Raw genomic sequence first — 25,120 nt, 5'->3', positions numbered from 1 at the left:
TTTTAATTTCTAATTTCATTCTATTATATGCAAGCGCTACGTGTTCTGTATTATTGCTGTTTTCTCCTTCTTCTTCAGGGCCAGTCAGAGCTGTGGCTAAGCAAAGACCCTGAGAGAGACACAATGTAGCAGCGTTAAAATAGAAGAGAGCTAAGGCAAAACGAAACAGAGAAGGGAGGGTGGGATCAGTGAGATTATTATTCAGTCTAGCATGACCAATGCCCACGCTTGTCAGCCGCTGCCTCAACTGGCTTCTGGAGTGAGCTCGGTGGGGGCCAGTCAGCAATGGGTGCCACTCGTTCTCCTGTATGCATTCATTCATTCAGTGTTGCATTTGCTTCTTGAAAAAAATGGCTTTTATGTGGTTAAATCAGTGCGCTTAGATCATGCTGATGCAAAACCAAAATTACTGAAAGGTGTGAACATTTTAGCAGTCAGTTCAGCTAAATTGACAGGGGGATTCTTATGGGCAGGCTTTCTCACAGTTGATTTTGAATGCTCAGCTACAAGTGCAGTCCTTGAAGGATTAACAGTTGCTATCACATGCAGCATCCACTGAGAACAGCAGCATTTTGGACAAAGCTGTTTACTATTCAGAGATACAGAAGGCTAATCTGGCATTCAGCGGCTTCACAGGTGGCCAAGCAATCCACTGAGACCGCTCTGCGGTTGTTTGGAGGACATGCAAACAAAGTTGACATTTGAAGATTTTTTTTGTGTTAAAAATAAATGCACAAATACTACTTCACATTTCAAGAAGTGTTTTGGCCCAGTGTTTATTTATATCCTGCAGATCTTACTGTCATGCTATAACTGTACCTGAGGCAGACAATCCCGAGGACCACAACTGCAATGATGAAGACTAAGGCTGCTGTGATGGATCCAACGATGAGTGGCAGCTGCTCCTGCCATGACTTTGGTGGGTCAGCTATAGGCACAGTATAGAGAACTTTGTTAGGCAGATCAAGATAAATATGAAGCTTACATGTAAAGTTAACAAAATTTAGTCACAATCTTTTTTTTTTTTTTAGCTGAATGATCAGAAAAATGTCAAGCACTACTAAAAAGGCTAGATCTCAAATTTATTAATCCCATTCTGTACAAGAATTTGAGATTTCTTTTTAAAAAAACAGATAAATATGCTTTTGAAAAGCCACTGTGTGCACAATTATAACATCAATCTTATTCCTATTCCAATTCTTTAAACTAAATACGTCTCCTCATTCCATAAATTTACATACTTTGCAGATTGGTGCTGAAGTCTGCTGCACTGCTGTAACGCCCATAACCTGCCACTGTTCTGGCTCGGACTTGAACCACATATGGTGTACCAGCTTTAAGACCTTCAATCCGGGCGTTGCTCCTTTGGGCGGTCATGGTGTGGGCAATAGCCTCACCTTGATCCTGTATCAAAAAAGATGATGAAAGAAGAAAAATGCATGAAGCATTTAATGTTTCATTACTTTCTTCTATTCTCAAGACTTGAGACTGTAAATCTTTCGTGTAAGCAAATACACAAAAAAACTATATATATTAATAGTGTACTGTATGGAAATGAGGTTATAAAATGTTATTAATAAAAACTCCATAGAATACTTCTCAAAAGTAAATTGACTTAAGTAAACATCGGAAGCAAATACACATAAAAATGGTTTAATCTAAACATTTTAGGAGCATACAGTAATTTAATATCTGTAAGACCTGAAAACATTTTGATTAGCTATCCCCATAATTCATGAAAGTATTTACAATTAAAGAAAACTGATATGCCATGATTTAAGTATGCTGGTAACAGGTAAAAAAAAATGGGTGTAAAGGGTGATGAATAGGCAAAACATATGTAGGTGGTTTCACCTCACTAGGAACAAGGCTTGAACAAGCATTGTTATTTCTTTGCTCCAAAAAATACTGAACATTGTAGTGCAAAATTACAAAGAAATGAGGGCTAAAAAGGTTAAGAACATGTTCAGAACATAGTGAGACGAAATAATTATGAAAAAATGGGAAAAGGAGATGAAAGAGGTTAGATTATTCTAATAGGAAAAAAATAAGTGACTGGCCTCTCAGCAATGTTTTGCCTATGAAGAGAGACTTTGTCTTCCACATTTACAGAAACAGATGAAAAAGATGCCTCCCTAATCAATGATTTTGCACTGAATTAGAGACATTTAGTAAAATTATTGCTCACCTTTTCATGATACTTAATCTCATAATCCAGAATGATTCCATTGGGTTTTTCTGGAGGAAGCCAGGACAGACTCATGGTGCTTGCTGTGGCTGCCATTAGATGGACTGTTGGGACTGCAGATGGAGCTAAACAGAGTACATGGAGGCTTGGTTTGATTATTGTTTTCTGCTAATTCCTTTTTTCTAATACCAAATATTTTTTATGTGCTCTTCATCTTCACCAGCATATGCTCAACATGTAACATCTAAAACTGTGAGTAAGTGAAATGCTGCTGGCACTAGTTAGCATGCTGAATACATCCCATTTAATTCTTACATTCAATGTATCAGAGTACTGGAGGAAAGAAAGATAGACTGCAAACTGCATACATTTCTTAAACATAGTTCAGCAGGTGCATGTTATAGGTCAGGCTAAATAACACACAAAATACACAGTATGATATTTCACAATCCTCTAGCCAATATCAATTGTTTGATATGCATATGGTGCTGGGAATCTAAAAAAAAAACAAAAAAAAAAAATAACTACTTAATAACAAAAGTCTAACATTGAACAAATGTGGGCTAATTTTCAAGCAGGATTCCAGAAGGAAAGGCACGCCGCCACTCCACCCATTTGAGCTTTCCCTACCTTGTTTTGCATGTGCCTATGAACAATTGTGGACATTTGGGTCCTGGACTTGCTTCCTTCTTTCTCAGTTCAGCCTTTTTCTTTAGCTCTAACTCTGCTATCTCTGTCTACCGCCTTTGTTTCTAAGCTTCCACTATTGATCTCTAGTGGCACCTTTCCTCCAAAATAAACCCGAGGCCTTTTTCCTTTGAGCACACAATCATTCCCACTGTGTTTGTTAACACCTTAGATGAATCAAGTTCACCCTTCCCATACCCTGTGTTTTTATTTTACCCTCTTGTTTTTCGACCAAGGCAATCTTCTGATTATCTCTATTTTTCATCCCTCAAAATACTAGTTTTGCAAGTCTCTTCCTCTCTGCCCAACCCATTTTTTTCTTCTCTTTATGTCTCTCTTTCTCAAGCAGAACACAATACTTCCTAGAAAAGGCCTCTGGCTTCTTTGGTGGAAGGATTAGAGGCCCTCCGCTGGGGGAGCATGTTGCAGTAACCATGGAGGTGGCCCCCGAGGCTTATCACCACCCTTCGTATTTATTTTGGTTCTTAAAAGGGGGATGCACATGCCCGGACAGTCTTGGGACTCCACAAATGGATAATCTTATCAAAGATGATGCTCTCTTGCCCTGTTCTTTTCTTCCACCGCTCTCTCTCTGCACCTTATGCACTATGCATGGACAGTCACTTCTGTCGTCCCACTGCCAGATCCCCTTATAAAACAATGAGTTCTCTCACATGGGGGTCTGGGAGACCTTCGAATCCTACACTAACAAAGGCATTCCGAAAGCCTCTTTTAGGGGTGTGAACACAAGGTTAGAGGTGAGGAGAACATGGTCATGGATGGAAGAAAAAGGACCAGAGCAATGCATAATCTGTCTTGTTGACTGAGCCTAGCCAGAGCAAATTTAACATAGCAGCTAAACGCAACCAAAGGCAAAGCTTAAAGGCTCGGGGAAAGTCTCATTAAAGAAACTGCTTTTAAGAGGTAGTGAGTGAACTCTGGATCTTTAAATTTTATTGAGGTGATTTAAATTACAAGAAGTTTTATGAAGTTTTTCTTCAGAAATGTTTCATATATATATATATATATATATATATATATATATACACACACACACTGCTGAGCGGTAACTTTTGGTGCTCAATCTTTTTTTTAATCTTAACAAATATTTAACACAGTCATGCATGTATAAATGTATCCCATTAAAGGCATGTATAACTTTAAAAAAACTTCAATTTCTTCAAGATCAATGTTGATCCCTGCCAACATTGCTTATGTACCCACCAGCCTGATTCGTAGTGATGTTCACAGCAGTAAACTGAGGGGCATAAGGGCTCTTGTTGGACACGCCGTTTACCGCCTGGATCTCAAAGCTGTACTGTGTGTGGGCTTGGAGGTTGCGTACGGTCACACGGCGTTGCGTCAGACCCAGGTGACGTGGCGAAATGTCTACGTTGTCATCGCATCGTGAGCACATTCCTCGCTCAGGAAGGCACTTTTTACAGATGACGTTGTAAAAGATATCCTCACGGCTGCCCATGTCCCGAGGTTCGCTCCATTCTAGCAGGAGCGATGTTTCATTAACACTTGAGATGACACTGCGTGGAGCTGATGGAACAGCTATGAAAGCGAGAAAAAAAGGCATGTATGAGATGAGGAAAAATTTGTTGGGAATGAGATCGAATTGAATCTACATGCACAATAGGTGGCAAAATACTTTCTTGGTGATTGTACAGTAAAATCACAACAACAGATAGTGATATAATATGGTACATAATACATATTTCACTATATGCATATACATTCAATAATGCATTCTGCTCTCCTCACAATTTAAGACTTATTCATTTCCCTGGTGCTGTACAAGTACATTTTTCATGCATTAACTAGACTTTTGTTTTTTTTTCTATTCCAACTTTCAAGAGACTGTTCTAGCAGTTCTCCAGAATAAAAGAACACGAGTTAAAATCTGAATTGCATGCTTATTTCCACTGTGGCAATGTGTGTCTGTGTGTGTAAAGTGCTGCAGGGAAAGGGTAACACAAACTATTCGCAGAGCCTTGGCAATTCTTATCCAATTAATGGAGCGTTATCTCACACTGCACTGTGGGAGAATCAGACCCCCGCCTCTCAGCAGTGGGAAAAAAAGCATCTTCTCTCTTTACTATTTCAATGAATTTCATCCTAAATTTGCATATATGTGTTTAATGAAGAGACAGCTACGGGAAAAATGCTCTACTTTGTGTATGTCAAGGGCCAGCAACACAGATAACCCTGAAATTTTAAGCAGTTGGGAGGGGTAGTGCTAAGATGATAAAGTTCTGATAATGTTGGCTAAGTAAGCAGCCTCGTTAAGTATTTTCGGAAAATAGTAGGAATGTTGTTCTCTGCGCTTTTATGAGCCACTGAAAGCACAATTCAAAATGAAAACCTGGGTAAATATTTATACATGCTGGAAATTTGTTGCATGATCAGAACTAGGGTTGCAATCAACAATTATTTTGCTAATTGATATTTCTGTCATTTGTTTCTTCGATTAATGAATCAATTTTCAGCTAGCCAAAGGTGCTTTAAAGATTTTTGAACAGAATTCAAACCAGGTGAGTCTAAATCTTGAGTAGATCTGGACAGAAAATATTCACAGACAATACTTTTTTTTCATCTTAATTGAAAAATGTATTTATAGACATGTTTTTTTTTTTTTTACAAGTGTTGGCATAACTACTGCTGTTGAAACTTAGTTGATGATTTCAATTATCAATTAATAACAATTAATCAGATTAATTTTTTTAGCCCTAATCAGAACCTTCTTCTGTATCTGTAATATTGAAAGAAGGCTTTACTCACTGGTGCATGGGGAGTCTGGAGTATCTGTGTCAGAGCGATAATAACCGTTTCGACAGGAACAAATGCTGGCAGCTCCAGAGGTGGCTCGACTATTGGCTGGGCAGGGAAAACAGGGGCCATCCCCTTGTTTGGACTTGAAGGATCCGGGACTGCAAGCTGACAGTAACAGATAAGAACATCGATAAGATGAGAAGAGTGCATAACAATACACAAAGTTTCATTCTGTTGCTTTTATATGTTTAAATGTTCAAATAAAGTTAGATGATGTTGAATCCTCACAGTGGTGTGCAACTCAAATCTTTTATAAAATCAAATGTATTAATATATAATTTCCTTTTCTCTCTTTCATTAGATCTGTGGTTACTTTAAACAGTCAATAAATTAACACAACTAACTTAAACTGCTTTACATACTTGTACTCATACTCTTTATACTTATTGTATTTGCTGTAACTAATTCTTGAAATGTATGAGCGAATCTCTGAAAAACACAGAACATCTTTTGCATTTGAAAAAAAAAACACTTCCATTGTAAGACCCTCAAATGGCCCTCTGTCTTCTTAGAGCATTATTTTGGGCACGACCCATCACCCAACACAATGGCCACACACTTACTGTATGGAAGCTCTGAGATCCAACACTTAAAGTCAAGGAAATTCTTAGCGGTTCTACATTCCCCAGGATTGCATTTCAAGGATTGGTAAAATCTTGCTAACTGTTCTCACTGTGCAGAGTCTTGCTGCAGAGTATCCTAAGCAGTGTTTTTTTTTTAAGTGAGCGCTGCTCTGTTTTCTTCAAACCTTGTGGATATCCCCTCAATATAACTGAATAACAGGAAATGACTTTACCACAATTCTCATTGACTACAACCAGGTAAAAAAAAAAGAGCGAATTAGATAAAGCCCTCAAAAGGAAAAAAAAAAGCAAATGGCCAGGCGTGATATTGTACCCGGTTTGCTACATAGTTTAAGATCTAAAATAGTGAACTTATAAGAAATATGCATAAATACTCCACTTAAGTCCTAAGTCTATTTGTGGCTTTGCAAGTCGAGTCTAAAGTAATTCAATTCATGACTCAAGTCTGAATCCAAGTTATAACATCCAAGTCCAGATCTCTGTAAAATTGTGCCAAGTAGAGAGTTTCCTTCAGAGCATCTCCAAAACTCAGGTCTTTTTGGGTTTTGTTTGCCTGCAACTGTCATTGCTTATCAAAAAGGATCCAATACATTCTACAAATTGACAAAGCATCAAGTATTGGTTTAAGAAAAAGTAGCATCAGGTATTAACTTGGGCTTCAGATTCCCCAATCTTCAATCTCACAAAGCACTTGTGGGATGTGCCAAACTGGCTAAACAAATCCTTGACAGCAACTTTATATAAGCCTGGACTTAATCAATTAGATAGTCTAAGTAATTACCTGGAAAAAAAGCTTCTGTTTGAACGTTTACAATGTTGCTGATAAGTAATAGACATGAATAATAACCATGAGAGCAGCAGCACTGCAATCCAGAACCTATGGGAGTCTCGATATCTTTGTAAGACTGACTGTTCAATAGATAAATGAGCTTGCCACCATGTGCAATCAAAACAGACAGAGGCAGGTAAAGTAGACAAAGTTTACTAACGCCCGTTCATTAGCTGACCCACCATGTGTGCTTATTGGTCAAGGACAGGCCTCAACGTTTGTCCTTCTGGACGATAATTAGCGTTTAGCTTCTTTAGTGAACATAAAGAAAGGAAAGCCTGGACTTCATGTGAACCATGGACTACCACGGTTAGCAGACTGCTCCTGTTGTTCTCATGCTGATAAAGCTTCAGTATAAGCTCTAACCACCAGTTGGCTGCTCTGTGTACACTAGCACTAAGTGTATTTGTTCTTCCAGCATTAATCAGAGTCATCCACATTGCAGGCTACCAGGAAATACTGCTTGATAAACAAAAAAAAAAAAAAGCTCTCTAGTTACAACAGGTTGTAGAACAACCTCTTCGATTAATATCATGACCTCTGTAAGCTCATGTATGTTCAGCTGGCAAAAAGTTAACCATGAAAAAATATCTTAACTATCATTGGATAAAATAGTAGTTCTTGAATACAGTTGGCCTGACCATAGTGCATTTCCATTTAAAAAGGTGATTTTTTTCCGTGTCATGAAAAAGGTTAAAAGTGCTGATCAATCACTTCCAGTGAGTTAAGGGGTCATCCTCTTCCTTTCATCCATTTTCCCTTAGAGGAACCATTAAAAAATGAAGCAGAGAGACAGACAAGAAGTACAGAAAAAGGAGGGGGTTGGAGGCATAAAAATGCTAATCCTTTAACACCCCCCCACCACCACCACCTCCACCACACACACCCTCACACACACAGCCTTTTTGCAATCCCCTGTGTCTTATCCTCTCATGCAGAACATAGAGCTTAAAGAACTGATTAGCATGTATGCTGAAATTGGAAAGTGCGAGGCATGAAGAAAGTGAAGAATATTGGGGGATGAAAAATGTGCTGCAAAAAAAGGTTCATCGATTAATATTAATGCTGACATCTCAACTGTATCTCTGGTGGCTTATTAATGAGAGCAACGGCCTTCAAATTAGGAGGGAATGGGTGAGGTAGGTACGTGCAAAGGGAGAAGGATTCACCATATGTTGGAGCAAGGACAGAAAAGCTTACAAGGTAAGATGCACGGTAAAAAGTTGATAGCTTTAATAAGTGTTAAGTCACATTGTGCAATCAGCCTTAGTAGGCATAACGCTGCCTACCTTTGGCCCTCTTATTCACGATTTTCCTGCTCTGTCCATTTGACCTACACACTCTCAGCCCAATGTTACGCCCCATGGCCATCACTACACACAAACAGTTTCCATTTATCCTTCATTCTTCTCCTGCTGTCACCTGCTCTCAGACGAGACCATGTTGTTAAAGTTCACCTCTACCTCAACCTCTTTTTGAACATGTCATGTTCTCCACTCAACCAGAAACCCTAAGCATCTCAGCCTCCACAAACAGACAGCATCAGCTGCATTACCATTTTGTCAGCGCCCAGCTGCAAAGCAAACCAGAGGTCAGAGAAGTGAAAAGCCTCCAGCTGACAATGTGATGTGTTTCATTGCTGCTTAGTTTTGATTTGCTGACCTCTCAACAAACATCGACACACAGCCATTGATGTCTATAAGCCATATTTAGTACCCCCAAAATTTAAAATGTCAAATTGGGCCTAACATTGTCTCTATTTTGCTTAGCCACCATTATTTTCTAGCACTGCCTTAAATCTCTTTGACAAGGAGGTCACAAGAACTTTGTCAGCTGCCCCTGGGATTCTCTTTAGCTTCTCACCAACAACATTAAATTCAATTCAAAAGTCATTTATCAATCAAAAAACAAAATGACATGTAAGTGTTACTCATATCATAGGAGCTTTCATATCCATGGAGCTGGAGAATGTAAATGACCTTGTGCACCTCCACCTTCTGTTTCAGAATGCCCCACAGATGCTCAATGGGGTTTAGATCTGGAGACATGCTTCATCAGTCCAGCACCTTTACCCTTTGTTTCTTTAGCAAAGCATGTTCATTTCTGAGGTGTGTTAGAGATTGTTATCATGTTGGAATACCACCCAGCAGCCCAGTTTTCTGTTGCTTCATGGTTCCTTCAATGAACTCCTCAGTGGGGTGCACCAATGCAGCCCAACACGATGACCCTCCTGTGACAATGCTTGACTTATTCTCATTTGCCCATTTTCCACTAGTCCCTACTGAGCATTACTTGCTATTAGGGCTTTTTAAATTAATAAAGGTTATTTGATCCAAATCCAACCGTGCCAATTTGGCTGAAAACATGATGTCAAAGGATTGTTGGTTACTGATTTTTTGCAGGGGACGGCATCACTTGTTACAGTATTCAATTGAAAATAACAAAATATCTTTACACTTTAAAATATCAGAAAGACTTTTTATGCCAGTTTTTATTGTTTTAGTTGTGTGCATGATCGCTATAGTAAGGTGACCTTAGTCAGTGTTAACCTACCCTTTACTTTCCCTGGCAAATCTGTACTTATCCTGAGTACTTCAAATTGCCACACTGAGGCTTTTATGGCTCCCCTGTTTCACTCTGAGTCATAAAAAAAGGCATTGTGTATGGCAGATGTTTTTTTTTTTACATTACAAATCACATCATATTACTTTATATTTAGTGTCCTTACTCTTTACTATACGACCACATTGAGATGTTGCTCAACGGCAAATCAAAACAAACAAAACTGTTTAGAATAAAGAGGCAAATCAAGTAGATGTAAAAGGAGAGGAGAAGCCCGAAAAATAGAGCTAGTCTTCTTAATTTTCTTTTCTGGCTTTTTTAGTCACTTGCTCATATGCAGTTATGCCAACAGATGGTAGACTTATAGCAGAATTGCAGAAAGGTAACTTTATTTATTCAAAAAAATAATCCTTATGTGAAACAAATACTTACTAAAATATCCGTCTACAAATGGGATGCTCATTTAAAAATAATGTCCTACCCAGAACTTTGACTAGATGGCATTTAAAATTTAAAACAGTAAGACCACTTCAAAGGGTAAAAAAATCCCTGACTTTAAAGAAACTTGAACCATGTCTACAACGATGAAGAAAATGAATCTTTATAATTGGCATAAAACAAAGAAAGAATGTAATCCATTTCCACTAATAGTGGATAACTTAATCCTTGACTAACACAATGTCTCTGAAGTGAAAACACTTACCTTGACACTGGGTTTCCTTCATGGCTGGTTCAAAACCAGCTGCACATGTGCATGCTCCAACAGGCACCATCCACTCTCCATCTCCGTTGCAGTAGAGTTTCAACGGCACTGACACCTCCAAAGCATTTGGAACACAAGTTCCTGGAGCAATAACCAAGGAGGTCGCCTCAGCTCCTGTAGCTGTTTCTGGGAAAACTGCGAAGTTGGCGATTGTTGTGGAGCACTTTTTGTAAAATACCCTTACTGAGATGAGGGACATGCAAGCGCCAAGGTCCTGGAAGGCCAGATAAAAACCTGCTTTGGATAGTGGCCCGAAACTTCTGACTTTTGTGTTTACTCGTCCAGTCTCAAGCATTGAGAAGCTCTCATCCGGGGCAATAGTGTCCACTTTCACGTAAGGGTTCTCCATCCAGAAAGGGCTGGTGGCAGTGGCTGAGTCTGAGTCAGACTCATAATAGAAAAGGTTGAAGGTTTCTTTGCAGGAACCTGGTATATTAGGAATGCTGTTGCAGTCACGAACTGTGAATTTCATCTCTACATATACACGTAGTACATCTTTTCGTGGGATGAAGTCACTACGTAGCCAGTTATTCTGGTTGACCTGTTGTACATTGCAGACTTGATACGTCCGGATGGGATTCATAGCATCGTCATAGCCACTCACCTCTTCCCACTGAATAAAAGAGCAGAAAAGAGACATTAACAATTAATTGGGAAGCTGTATATATTTCTTGATATGTCGGGCTTTTAATTAATGTGATTTGTGACACCATTTAAACATTATTTTCATTCAACTTTTACGAGGTACACTAATTGATATTGCATAGAAAGAAAAATATAAAACAGAGCTTGTAGCAGGGATATTTTGGTCATGTTTTCATTTTCCATCACTTATTTTCATCATAATGTGTTTCATTTCTGTTTAGAGTGGTAAAAAGCCAGGGACAAGAATGGCAAATTTATCACAATTACACCAACCTGTCACCTCCTTGCCACCGAAGCACGGTAGCATGTTTACCTCATATCTGTTTGGAAGTAGCAGGCACATTGTTTCACAATCTATTAGGCTTCTATTATGGAGCAATGACTGAAACGTCCTCTAATACCAATTGAAAAAGTCATTACTTAACCTTCATGTTTTTTTTTTTTTTTGTTTGACCAACCTTTGCAACTTTTAGTACTACTTGGGTACCCATGAGAGGTAATACACAAGATAAATTAAATTAAATTTTTAAGCTTAATTAATGACTGTAGCGAATTTCTGAAAGCAAACACTATGATAATCAACTGTAAAATTTACAAATTCTGATTTATTTTTCCAATATTGGAGGAAGCCAACACAGGTGAGTGGTTTTACTTCAAACATCAATTCTTGTGCAGATAATCAATCTGCTTGTCTTTATGTGTTTGACTGCTTAGGACAATGCTGCCCTCGATCTGTCTATTACCCAAATAATAGTCTTAATATTCTTAACCCACCCTCACCTCTGTATAAGCCTAGTCTTAAATTTATCCAATTGGCTTTTATATCTGCAGTAATATTTTCCAAAGTTTAACTGTTCACCGCAACACTTGTGTTTCCCTGTACTTAAAGGTGTTGTGGAGGATTTTTAAAATACCCACCCTCTCCACTTAGAAAAAAAATGCGCGTGAAAGCGCCTGCATGAGCCCATTTCTCCTTTTGCAAGCCCCATTTAAAATGTGCTGTTCTAACAGCTCATACAACCTTACTGTGGCCAGTTACAGCAGGGCATATATAGTGGAGTTTATAGCAACCTCAGTTAACTGACTATTCGGACAGAGATGATCACTGCTTTTTGCTTTGTTGGTCACGTAACTCCTTCACCGTGCAGTGCCTTCGCTATCTTTGTTATTAGTCGCCGCTGTCACGTAGCAACAGCCTATGGTGACAGCGGACCGCTGTGACAGCAAATCCCATAATGCTTTGCGAGGAGAGCTCTCTGCGCAAAGCATTCTGGGATATATCTGCCTCTTCTAAGGCCTTTCTTTTCTTCTCATACACTTCGTAGACACTTTTTCTCTTACGACCCTCGGCCATTTTCAAAGAACCGCGATGAGAATGATGAGCTTCAATGACTGTCTGAAACTGTAGCTCACAACAAATATACGCCTGATAGTGCCCATGCGCATTAAAAGATAGGTAACATGATGAGCACGTAGAATGGCCTCATGTAAACATATTGCAAGAATGATTGATTATTAGTAGGACCATTTATTTAGATGATCCACCCGGAAATAAAAGATCGTCTATACCTTTAAACAACTTCAAACTTGTAAACAGAGACTATTTTGTTGCTCAGAGCCTAATGTTTCTGTTTGAGATCTGAGTGTCTTAATTAGAGGTGCGATATAGATGTGGTGGAGACAGGGTTATTCATCCTGGACTCTGGTGGCCAAGAGTCAGTGAGGGGGAGAATGGGTGTAGTTGGGTAGTGGCATTAAAACGATGGCTCAAGAAGGAAGAAGCGACCAGAGGGAATCAATAATCACCAGCTGGGTCAATGGGATGGCTAACAGCATGAAGTGTCAATGGGTATTTAGTTCAGAGTAATAAATCACCCTCTACAAAAGAGCAATACAGCCAAGTGTTAGCAGGTACATACAAAAAAATTGGGTGTGTTTGTTTAATGTGCTAAAATGAAACTTTCTGCCTGAGCTTGTTCTGTCTTGATGTATGAAACTGGATGTGATCATTTAGATAGAGGTCCCCAATCACCACACCCCTACCATGATATGCACCAGTGGACAAAAGCTCTAAGTACCCACTTCCCAAGCCTAAATAAATTAGGTTCTGTGAAAAGGCCAACATTTTATGGCATTGATTCTCAGCAAGATAAATTGGCAATCCAGATATGGCCTTTCTGTCCTTTGCAATCAAGGCTTTAAGTTTACTTTCACATTACAATGAACAATACTTATGCAGCATGCCAATTCTTGCAGGTCCATGATGCAGCTGGGAAATTATGTTTTGCAACATTTTGGCAAAGACGCACTGATAATATTAATACAAAATTGTTGAACATATAACTGACGGTACTCATTGAAAAAGTATTTTGCATCGTTCAGAAAAGTGAGTTTAACAATTGTTTGGTGTCCCTAAGCCTGCATGTTAAAGTGACTGTAATGAGAGGAAACTTCTATGAGTATTACCTTATAAGCATATTATAAGCATAACCATATGAAGGTAACTGAAAATGGATGGTTGCTGATCTTTTCTTTTTTCTTTTTTTTTATTGCTTAAATTTATTTTTTTAATTAAGTATGAAAGTACTAGCTTCACAAATATCTTTTCAAGTATTTTCAATAGTAACTTAATGTAATTTTAATGTATAAAACTTTTGGTACAGCTAAGCTTATGCTGTATTTGCTTACTCTATCTTATCTAATAACTCCTGGCTGATATCCATCTTCTCTACAGTTTATAGTTGTAATAGAGATTCTGCAGGTTAATATAACTTCTCAAACATATCCTGGCAACAACTCAATTCGTCCACAAAGGAAACGATATAGAGCAAATGGTATTTAAGGTGTGCAAGATTAGACTAATCTGCAGTGAAAAATAAAAGATTAATGTTATAATTTACTGTCTTAAGAAATTCAAAAGCAATAAAATCCTTATGATTTGGGGTTTTGCGTTAGTCCAATATATTAAAAACTGTCTTGTTAATGCCCGAGTCTTACCTTCAAATGTATCTTTTTGATCAAGTATTAATGTTTTTATATCGGCTTCCATAATGATGCAAATCTGTATTATGACATTTTTTCTATTAAAACCGTTTTCATAGGATTTATGTACATTTTCACAGAAAGCAAATATACACCCTGAATGTGCTCTGTGAAGAAAGCAGTTATATATTTATAATTGATAATCATTTATTACAAGCAGAGAGGAGTGAAGGGATTTATGGTTGTTTTGGTTTTAAGGGCTTAGTGTGGCGAACAGATAATGACAGAGTTCTGCAAGACTGCACAGTTTAATGCATTTAGGTTTTTATTGTTTAAAGATGCTTTATTATTGGTCTAAATTGGCTCTTTCTTTATATTTATCAGGTGACAATAAATAAATAACAACTAACTTTTACTTATGTAATAGTGGAATAATGAACGTAGGCTTTTCTCTTATTAATTTATTTGCTGTCTTTTAAAAGGCAGAATTCCTTTTTGCGGTTTTCGGGACGGTTTTATTGCTTTTGTTGGTTTTGTTCCTTTTTTTGTTTTGCCTTTAACCCGTTTTTTTTTATTGTTTTTCTTTTTTAAATAGGCAACATTATCTTTCATTATTTGAATGGTTTAAAGCAGGGATATTTAAGGTCTGAGTAGGGGATGCTCAGTAGCATCTAGAATGATATGTGTAGCCTTCAAGGGTAATTTGAATTAAAAACCATAAAACCAAATGTTTTGCTTTCATTCTAATTCATTGTAAATAAGACCACAACCCTTATAAAAATGTAGACCTGAGTGGACCCATTCATTTAACTTAGTAGTACATTAAATATTTTCAAAGGAGTGGCCCACATTCCAGCTAGTTTGGAGACTTACATTCTGAGCTTTGGCCAAACCAACACACAATGCAAAATAACTGTCTGCCTCTCTTGGAGATTTTTTTTTTGATAAAGGGGAGTTTTCTTCTTCACTGTTGCGACATGCATACTTGGTATGAGGGACTGCAGCAAAGCCATCTACACAATAAAAGCAACTGTCCACTGTCACCCCCAAACAAGAAGGGGGATTTTTCAAAGTCAATGACTGGATGAAGTCTGCTGGGTCAGATTAGTAATTTAACAAAACTGTCTGTATGATTTCATTTAAATAGGTTTGTAAAGTGCATTACGATTATATGTGTTGTGAATTGGTGCAAAATATACAATAAACTGGATTGAAAACAGAAACAAAATGACTGTAAGGAAAAATACAAACACAGTGAGGTTTATCAAAAAGTGATAAACAGATGAGATGACTAGCGAATGCACATACCAAAAAAGGACACAGACGTAAAAAAAATTTGATAAGAAGCATGCACAACATGTTCCTGTAATGAAATTTGTGAAGATGAGGCATGAAACTTCTGTATTTTTCTTTTGGGTTTATTTATGTATTACTTACAACAACTCAAGAGATGTTAAAAATTTGTCTTTTAATTCTAATATCTGAGCTTAAAAATTTGTATTTTATGAATCTGAAGTTCTTCCTTTCAAGTTTCTTGCAATGGAAACATTTATTTATTTATTTATTTATTTATTTTTAATTAAGTCTACACCTGTCTTGCTGCTCAAAATTCTCCTTTGGCCATTTTTGTCGACTCTGTTAATGTACCGCTTCATATTATATGTAAAAGGAAAAAAATAGTTTTGCCTTGCAAGAATGCAAAAAGCAATCAAAAAAAAAATCAAATGTAAAAAAATATATATTTACACAAATACAAATGGACAGTAAGAATGAAAATAGAGCTGATGACTGATTTAAGAAATTCTATAAAAGAAGAAAAGATTGAAGGATAGAAATAATCCTGTCTGATCCAATGCAAACAATTCAAGAAAATGTAATAGGAAAAATGTTATCATTTATTCTGGTTTAACATATGGGGTATATGGGGTACAAATGCTTGACTCTGTGTGTTTTTCCTTGACAAGAAGTAACTGATGCAATTATGCTGAAAACGACGGGGCTCCCTATATAAAGTCTGCCTGAAAGTGGTGGAAGGATCCCATTTGCATTGTAGCTTAAGAGGCACAGAAAGATGGATGTATGAGTGGGTAAAAAGGGGAAGCAGGGAAAGGTCATGACAGGCCAAGAGGGGGTTTGGCCCCTGATTGTTTACAGCTGAGGTGGCTAATGTGTCTGGCTTCGTCAACTGATAGGAAGCAGAGAGACAAAGGGGGGGAATAAGGATTGTGGGTGGCTTTGAACAGTTTAAAAAGGATCTCACAGCAACTATGTTGGGGTAACAGTTAAAAATATTTAAAAAGGGGGCCCAACTTTGAAAACATAACCCCCAGGTCAAATGATTACAAAAAAGTAGGAGGAGGAGTGTTAGCAAACTTTGAAATAAAGTTGAGAAAGGGTCAATATTCTTTCTGCTCCTTTTAAACCCATTGTAAAATCCACACGGGAAAGCATGTAAAACCATCAGTAACATCTTATATTTGATATCAATTTGGGTGGGAAACTATAATTTCAAACAATGGCTAATTAACAGGCTTTTGCTGAAATGCAATCATCAGAATCAGCTGTCTTAAAAGGAAAGGTACATTATGAAGTTGCATGGCAGTGGTCTTCAAGGAATGCAGTTGAATACCCTTGCTATAAAGTATATCCTGATGAATATCAAGATATCTCTATGAGTGATTTTCAGTTGGGATTGTAGACCTTAGCATTTTGCAGCCTGTGAGTCCTGTTAACTGGATGTCCTCTTTATTTCACAAAAATCTGATCTCAAAAATACTTTACTGAAATACTGAAATTAAGCTTAATATACTTTGAAAAGACAGCTTATATTACTTATAAGCAGTCTTTTCACTTATATTTATAATGTAGGTGGCCTCTACGCTGATCAACATCCTGCTACTACATCAAGAAATGTCAGCTCATGTTAAACAGAATATATATAGACACAGATTGTTTTTTATGAGACACACACCTGTGGTTTTCTAAATATCATGAATTTCTTTTAGGTTAAAAAGACCATAAATAGCATAAAAAATGCAGGGAGAAAAAGAGTTTTTTTTTTACGACATGCATATTCCTTTTAACTACATATATCTTATGTGCCTTATTATATAGACCACCATCCCCCACCACCCTCCTACTTCCCTTTTGGGTAGTGAATTAATTATCCAAACTCACCCCACTCTCAGGATGTGCTGTCCAAGCTAACTCTGTAGTGGCCCACTTCGTGTCCATCAGCGTCTCTGTTAATTGGAGGCAGAAAGAAAGCATTTAGGTCAGACAAAGAGGAAAAGAGAAGATCAATAGAACTTTCAATGGTTTTACAATGCCATAAAAATTGTAAGAGTCAGAACCAACAGATAAGAGGCTTTGAACAGGGCCGTTCTTAGATAACTGAATATAACTGAACAGTTGGAAAGATCCTGAGTGACATTTAGTCCAATGAAACAAAAAACAGTACTATGTGTGGTGGTTTGGAAGTGTGTGTATGTATGCATATGTGCCACAAAAGAAGAGAGGGACAGAAAGTGTCTGATCAGCCCAGTGTTGTGTAAATTTTTATTGTGGTTTCTCATATGGCTAATTAGTCTCAATTAGGCGGTTGTTTTAAACAGTGCGGCAAAATTCAAAGAGAAGTTGTTTTTGCTTCCCACAGGGCGCTGACACAGAAACACACTCACACATACAGTGAGTAGCATGCTGTAAAACTCTGCAAGATATATAACCCAACAGAAGGCTTGAATGGAGCGGTAATAAAGTAAGGAGCCACAAAGAAGGAGATTGTGGGGAAAACAGAGGTCAGAAATCTTCAACCGAATTTCACTTTATGTCAGTAATTAAAGGACTGCCACACTTAAGGTTAAGGTAATGTTTTTATGTCTGTTACTTGGCACATTAAGAAACAAACAAAAAGGAATGAACGTAAAAGGGTGGACCTCTCCTGCAAATCCCTTCTTTTCCAGCCGACCTTGGACTTTAATTTTTACTGGCAACTGGATTCTAGCTTTGTTAGAGAAGGGAAGGGAGACAATAAATGTAGAATCTTTTACTACCTGACGCTCTAGGCGCAGTGTGCAGCCACAGTTATTATCTCAACCACCATGCTGTTCTACATGATGGTAAAAGATGATGAAACACTATGGAAAAAAGGGAGATTGTGCTGTATCTGTTCATTAAAGGAAGTGTAAGCTTCATTTCACTTATGATGTTTAAAGGAAAATCCTGAATAAAGTTACTTCAGCAGCTATCTTTCTTGATCTATTTTTTTCTTTAAAATTGTATTTCACTTGGTAAGATAAAGGGGAATTAACATATACCGTTTTTATGACTGAGATGCCAGGTAAACAGAACAGGACGAGTTTACAAGTAACTGATGAGTCAGGCGCACATAGACAGGATTTGTTTTTTTATAAATAGCTCACCAGTCTTGATAGAAACAATCTTTTGTGTGGAAGTTGATACTATGGGAAAAAACACAAGCCTATTTTTACAACCAGTGAGGTTTTCAAAAATGTTAAATTTTTAGAAACCACATTATCAGAAGAGAGAGGTGATCATACAGGAAGGACAAACGTATTAAAGCAAATACATTTTTTCTTTTGAACTTTTAGAAGACATATATCATGACAGCCTTTCTGATATGCATCTTACACTGATGAAAAACTTTTCCTTATGTTGAAGAATGTTCCAGCTAAAGTTACACATCCTTGACATCAATCTCTTATGATACTGACTTGTTGCCCTTAAGGAAAATGGATCGTGGGCTTCCCTGTGAACCAGTCCAGGCAGTAAACGTTGTCAGTCAAAGAAATGTTTGAAGGAGTGAAAAAAGCTCTTTAAATGGTATTTGGACTGAATTTATATGATGTTTTTCTAGTCATACCAACTTCTAAAGCCAAGTTGACCCAATCTAACAACAAAAGCACACACATTCATATGACACACAAATTATGGGAGGCATTTAAGTGTCTTGTCCGAGGGCAATTTAACATATACAAGGAGCAAGATGGGATTAAACTAGAAACCTGCTCTTAAAATTAGTCAATAGCAATAGTCAACCAATTAAATCACATGATAAAATGCATCTCCTGTGGCCCTCTTGTCTAAATTACAGTTTACCTGTGTCTGTCTTTCAGAAAGTGTCAGCATATATACCAGCAAAACTTCCCCTGAGTCATATTGTGACACGCTGTGATTTGGTGGTTATTACTGAAGGATAAACAGGTAGACAAGCTGGTGTGGTGAAAATGATATACTCCTTTTATCTGGTCTTTATAGTTACAATGAGGGCATATGTATGCAACACTGGATGGTGTTGGAGCTGACTTTGCAGAAAAAAAATGACAACACAGGGAAACACATTGGCTGACTGGGTTTCAATGCTGTGGATGAGAATGAAAGAACAAGACCTGAGTGGCAGCAAGGCAGATATGCAAAGCAAACACATAAACTGCCCTGACCTGTGGTCTGGGCAGTAGATCATTCGGGATTGCAGGTGTTTTCTATAACCCCTCCTTTTTTAGTGCATGGGTATTGTTTCACCATACTGGGACTGAGTGTGCATGGATGGATGCTTTTTTGTGTGTCTGTGTCAGAGGGCAATTATGTGTGTGTCTATTGGGAGCAAAGCCCTGCATTGTGGTCAAAGTGGAGCATCAATCCTGAGTCAATGGGCCAAAGTGTAAGCACAGGATGACCCCCATCTAACCTGGCTGACCCTCACGACCCACCCCTCTCTGTACAAACACAAGTGCATTTCTAGTCTATTTAGTAGGCTGCACACATTAAGCTTGTTGGTTCCTTATAGAATATTCGACAATATATGTGTATTTATACATCTGCAAAAAGCAGGTTATTCAGAACATTGCGAAAAGAAAAAATAAAATACTAAAAGCTCATGAACAAAAGAGTTTTGAGTGCATAACTGAAAGAAATATTCTATATAGATGATACAGCAACGCGAATCAAAGAAAGATTAATGAAACACAGTGTATTTCCATGTACATAATACTCAAGAAGCTCAAAAAAAGCAGTGGAAAGTTGCCCAGTGGGCCTGGACAAGAAGAAAGAAATAGACTGAAAAAGAACCAGAAGGGCAACTTGGAGGAGAAAAAAAAGTTTGGTGAAACAAATAAGAAAAATAACTTCTTCAAAACAAGAAAATCATTTCTCTGGTTTAATGTTCATGATTGGATTTCAGGAATGATTGTTAGTCTGATTCTGAGCAATGGCGCAAAGGCAGTGAATCAAATGAATGGACATGTAAACCTGCCAATAGAAACTAAACAAGGGACAAGAGTAAACAGGCCCTTTTAAATCTAGAATTTCACCACCTTTCACAGTCTTAGTGGATTTTTCACAATAATGCATTGAGGGCTTTGGAGTCAACCCACAAGTGTTAACAGTAGTGACTACCTCACTTGGTGACTGCAACAAGCTGTCTGTGAGATTTAAGAGAAAATCCCATCTGGACTGCAACGGATGGCACTGTGCACTATGTATATATTTCTGTTAATATACAACTCAACCAGACTTAGACTTGGACTATAAATAATAGTCTTCTACTTGTTCCTTTTGTAGCAGTTATACTTTGAAACTGAACTGAACTAATAAGCTGTTACATGCCAAGCTTTTTTTCCCATTTAAATTTGGTGATCTCTGACACTAATTTTATGTATAGTGCAATAAATGAACTCTGCTGGGTCAAACTCCAAGCCTCTTCAGCTGTCCTAGCTTGAGTTTTGATAGCTCACATGTGTGAGGTATATAGCCAGCTCTGTGTTGTGATTTATGAATGCCAAAGGCATCTCAGAGAGGGGCTTGTTTTTGCAGGTTCATGACAGGACTGCTTTATGAAAGAGGTTATGAGGGTGTTGTGGGAAATATCCCTCAAAACTAGTCAAATGATCTAGTTCATTTTTATTCTAAAAATGTTATAATACTAAAAGGGGGCAAATACATATTCTGCTCAGCCATTCACTAAACCATTAGGCCTGTGTGGCATAGTTTTTACTATATGGATGTGTCCAACAATGTATGTAAGAGATTCAACAGACTGGAAGACTTATGTCACCAGAACTGTACATGAATACAGTGATAAGAAAACTCTCAGCCCAATCGTGGGTTGAGAAAAAACAACAATTATGCTTGTTGTTTGAAGAACACAATAAGTCAGATTAGTGGTTTTCTATCTTTGAAAAAAAACAAATCCCCTGAGAATAGCTTTAGCATCCAGATAAGGAACTGCTTTAATTTTTTTCTTTGCCCGTTTTTTTCCCCTTTTTAAGGCGTATTTCATAATTGGTAAGGTTTACCAGTCGATATATTACCGTTTTCTATAACAAAAGCATATCTGCTTTAGCACACTCAAACCAATGTCTTTGCGGAGACTAGGAGGTAAGTGGAGATTTCTACTCCTTGTATTCTACTTCTCTTTAATTTGCTCCTATTTTTTTGCAAATCGCTCACATCGTTGCTCATGTTTTCTATCAGCACATTGATGGATGTGACAAGCAGTGTATTGGGGAGTGCTTTTCAACCACCCACTGCTTACCAAGACTATTCAATTAGCAACTTACTGTTTGTGAAACCTAAGGACTGCTTTAGTAAAGTGTTATTTATAATAGAGGTCAAATGCACCTGGGATTACTTTAACAATAGGGGTGGGGGGGTAAAGACATTTGTTTTCTCAGCATGCTGTGACTGGTGCCTGTGTGAGAAAAATCGTAGTTGTACAAACAGGCTTGGGGAGATCATATACAAGCAAACAGCTCCTTACACGCACATACACACAAACATACACACACATGCATGCAAAAACACCAACCCCTACAGACTAATCCCATAATGACAGGCCAGGCCTAATAACAGAGGAGGGCACTGAAGCATTCGTCCCTACGGCCGCGTCCAACTCACAGGCACGCACATACACACGAACACACACAGCTAGTTACCAGCGCCTTCAAATATTTCTTTGTTCCAACAAGCAGACTTCTTAAAAGGAAGAAAAAGAAACAGAAGGGCCAAAGGAGGAAAGGAAAAGAAGAGCTATTATTGAGAGACCGGAATGTAAAGACTTTTTACAAGTCCTCGGGTCTCAAGGAGCAGACAGGTGAGGGGTTAAGCTTGGATCTCAGTTTGGGCTTTTTAGCATGCCAATCCTTGTTAGCGTGCTTCCGTCACGAGACAATTTAAAGACACCTTATGCCTCGACAACTTGGAAGGGGTAGTGAAATGTTTTGAAACCTGGAAAACTTCTAATATGGTCATTATTAACTGATGTAACCTGGATGCAAAAATTGTCAATGAAAAATATATAATGCAATAGGGGAAAAAATGCTGAACACTTAAAATGTCTCATCTTTTGAATCTCTTCCGTTGAGGCACCCCCTCTCCCCAAGTTAATTATCCTCTCTCCACCTCTTCCCCAACTTGCCATTGTTGTGTTTCTCTACAGTCAAACAGACCAAGCAAATGGCAGCCTGGCAAGGGGTAGCCACTCCATTAAAATACTATGCAGTCTAGTTTCCAAACACTCAACCCTCTGTTTAGCCTCAGAAACAAGGAAATGTGTCAACACTGGGAGCGAGGACCCCACGCTCAACTTATTAGCGCTATTAGCCTGATTGCTTTGTGGACCATCTTTGTTGGCTCCACTTTTGTTACCAGGAGTGAAGTGAAGCTCAGGCGGCAAAAAGAGAAAGACAGACACGGAAGAAAAGAGGGCAGGAGGAGAGATGCTATTCAAATTCAAATTGTCCAAGTAGTCTTTTTGCCTTTGTCCGGGGCCAGAGGGTGATGATTAGGAAAAGTCCCCTCTATTTTAAGGCAAGGCCTCTACTTCAACCCCCCACCAAACACACACAAATACACACACAGATATGCACACGGTAATTGGCGGCTGCAACATGGACAAGCCAAGGAGTTGATTCCTCTGAGGAATTTCTAGGCAGACTTGCCTCCCATGACAATCCCTCCACATGCACACACACACAGATGGGGGCACACACTTCTTTAGGCTACCACTCACTGTCCATCATCTAACAATGGCTGTCAAACAAGACACTCATCCTCCATGTGTGTCTGTGTGCTAACAGTGTAACACCACAGATAATGGTAAATTAAGTTCCCATTCGATCACTCTTATTTGCCCTCACTTTCCTTAATAAACAAAGTTTTGATTTCTCAAATTTGCTTAGATCTCTGCCAGAAGGTACCAAAACGAAGTGTTTTTTTCCACTGATTTTGTTTTAGATGTTTGTTTTTTATGGTCCGGCTTTGCCCATTATGTCTCAAAAGGCAATTTCTAACAAAACTCTCACCAAGCGACTTTGCAACTCAGAGATAAATAAACACAATCGGTTTATTTTTGTTTTTCTTTTCTGCTGGAGCTCAAGCTGGACAGCGAAGATCAAAGTGAAACGGTGTCAATGTAGGAAGAAAAGCATTGTTCACAGGAAGGACACAAGCTATGTAATATAGTATTTCCCTGTGTATATATATATTCATGTGCATCTGGTTTCAGCTTCTTTCAAAGGAAGTTCTTTCAATTCACTAGCTGTTGTTGGAAAAGACCTCTTTGTTTGTATGTCCATATTTTCTTCTTTTTTTCTTTTCTCTTAGTCATTCTTTATCATCCTCTCATCTCTTTCTTTCTCTTTACAACCACCCTACCATCCCTTCCACCCTCCTAATTACAACCCACAGAGGATCTGACAAACAGGTAGCCCTGAGGGCAGCTGTCTAAAGAACCAGGTGTGCGTCTGTGTGAGCGAACATATGTGTGTCAGCATGTGTGCTTGCATCTGTCCATTGATCAACAGAGGTATCTTTTGTTTTAATTTTTCTCCTTTCTCATGATTGTGAGGGAGAAAAAAAACTGAAGTTTGAAAGAAATATAAAAAATTTAAGAATCTCAATGTTTTAAAAGAGGGGGGGGGGAAATCATAAATTTTCTTACAATTGTTTTAACTTTTTAATACCACAACTGGGATTTGGAAGCATACTTTTCATAAAAAAAAAAAAAAAAAATTGGCTGGAGTATAACTTTTGATCGGTAAATTCTAAGCCAATAGTTGCCTTATAACTAATATATAATCACATTGCTCTAAAATTGATATCTCGTTGTTTTGGGGGGAAGAAAATCAGCATTAACACTCTTAGAATGAACATGCTGACCTTATCTCCATTAAGTTTTAAGAGAAATGATGCTGCATATGGATAGGGACTCTTCCAATAAAAAAAAAAAAAGTTAATTCGTTCCCCTTTTATCTTACATTTCAAGTTCAGTGGCATCAAAATCAAGGACAGGTGAGAAAAGAAAATATACATTTTGCTCTAATAATGTCATAGCGCTTTTTACACAGGTATATACAGCCTTTTAGTTTTAATTTTCAAGTCTTTGGATGTCAATGGCACAATTAAACACTGCATGTCTTTTTAAGATTAAAAATTCTGACAATGTTTCACGTAATCGTACTAGAAAGTCTAAAGACAAAAAAAGTGTAAATGTATACAATTATAAGGCAGAAGGGTTAGAGATAAAAAAAAAACACTTTTTAATTCCAGGTGTTTGCTGACAAAAAAATCCAGATTTATTGGATTCCTCATAACTAATGTTTTCAAATTGTATGCTACATTTTTCAATAAATATTCTTTTTCTTCCTTAGTTATACTCAGGCTTTATCAAAAAGCATGTCTGTATAAATACATATGTTTTTTGGTGTGTTTAGAGGGGTCCATAAATTATAAGCAGAAAGTTACAAATATCAGGACCAATCAAAAAACAGCCAGCCTGCAACATAGTGTTTAACTTCCCTCTTTTTAATAATTGTCTATGAAAAAGATAAAGAGCTTGCTGCTTTTCAAAGGAGGACGATTTTTTGACTGCTACAATATAAAAAACCCTTTTTATTTTCAGTGCTGTGAAAGCTGTACTTCATTTGCCCTGATAGTACAGTAGAATGTGAACATCGATTTATCTTTCAAATGATGTGTTTCATAACTGGATGACAAGGACAATCCACTTCCCTTCTCTCTTTTAT

At 37.8% G+C, this 25,120-nt stretch overlaps 1 protein-coding gene across 7 annotated transcripts in view; it reads right to left on the bottom strand.

Moving 5' to 3' along the window:
- The window catches only part of LOC107100982 (ephrin type-B receptor 3-like), a 63,905-nt gene that overhangs the window by 17,119 nt on the left and 21,666 nt on the right, over positions 1 to 25,120 (bottom strand). For all 7 annotated transcript variants that reach the window (XM_015399701.1, XM_015399697.1, XM_015399698.1 and 4 more), the window contains exons 2-8: positions 17,256 to 17,320; positions 10,392 to 11,064; positions 5,663 to 5,818; positions 4,100 to 4,435; positions 2,189 to 2,313; positions 1,242 to 1,404; positions 820 to 928 (exon numbers count right to left, since the gene is read on the bottom strand). In XM_015399701.1, the coding sequence (XP_015255187.1) occupies positions 820 to 928; positions 1,242 to 1,404; positions 2,189 to 2,313; positions 4,100 to 4,435; positions 5,663 to 5,818; positions 10,392 to 11,064; positions 17,256 to 17,320 (1,627 nt within the window). The remainder of the gene's footprint in view (positions 1 to 819; positions 929 to 1,241; positions 1,405 to 2,188; positions 2,314 to 4,099; positions 4,436 to 5,662; positions 5,819 to 10,391; positions 11,065 to 17,255; positions 17,321 to 25,120) is intronic.

This window comes from Cyprinodon variegatus, unplaced genomic scaffold (genome assembly GCF_000732505.1).
Source record: "Cyprinodon variegatus isolate N-32 unplaced genomic scaffold, C_variegatus-1.0 Scaffold1040, whole genome shotgun sequence".
NCBI lineage: Eukaryota > Metazoa > Chordata > Actinopteri > Cyprinodontiformes > Cyprinodontidae > Cyprinodon > Cyprinodon variegatus.
Note: the sequence above shows the minus strand (reverse complement) of the source record. Positions and strands in the feature narration are given on the sequence as shown.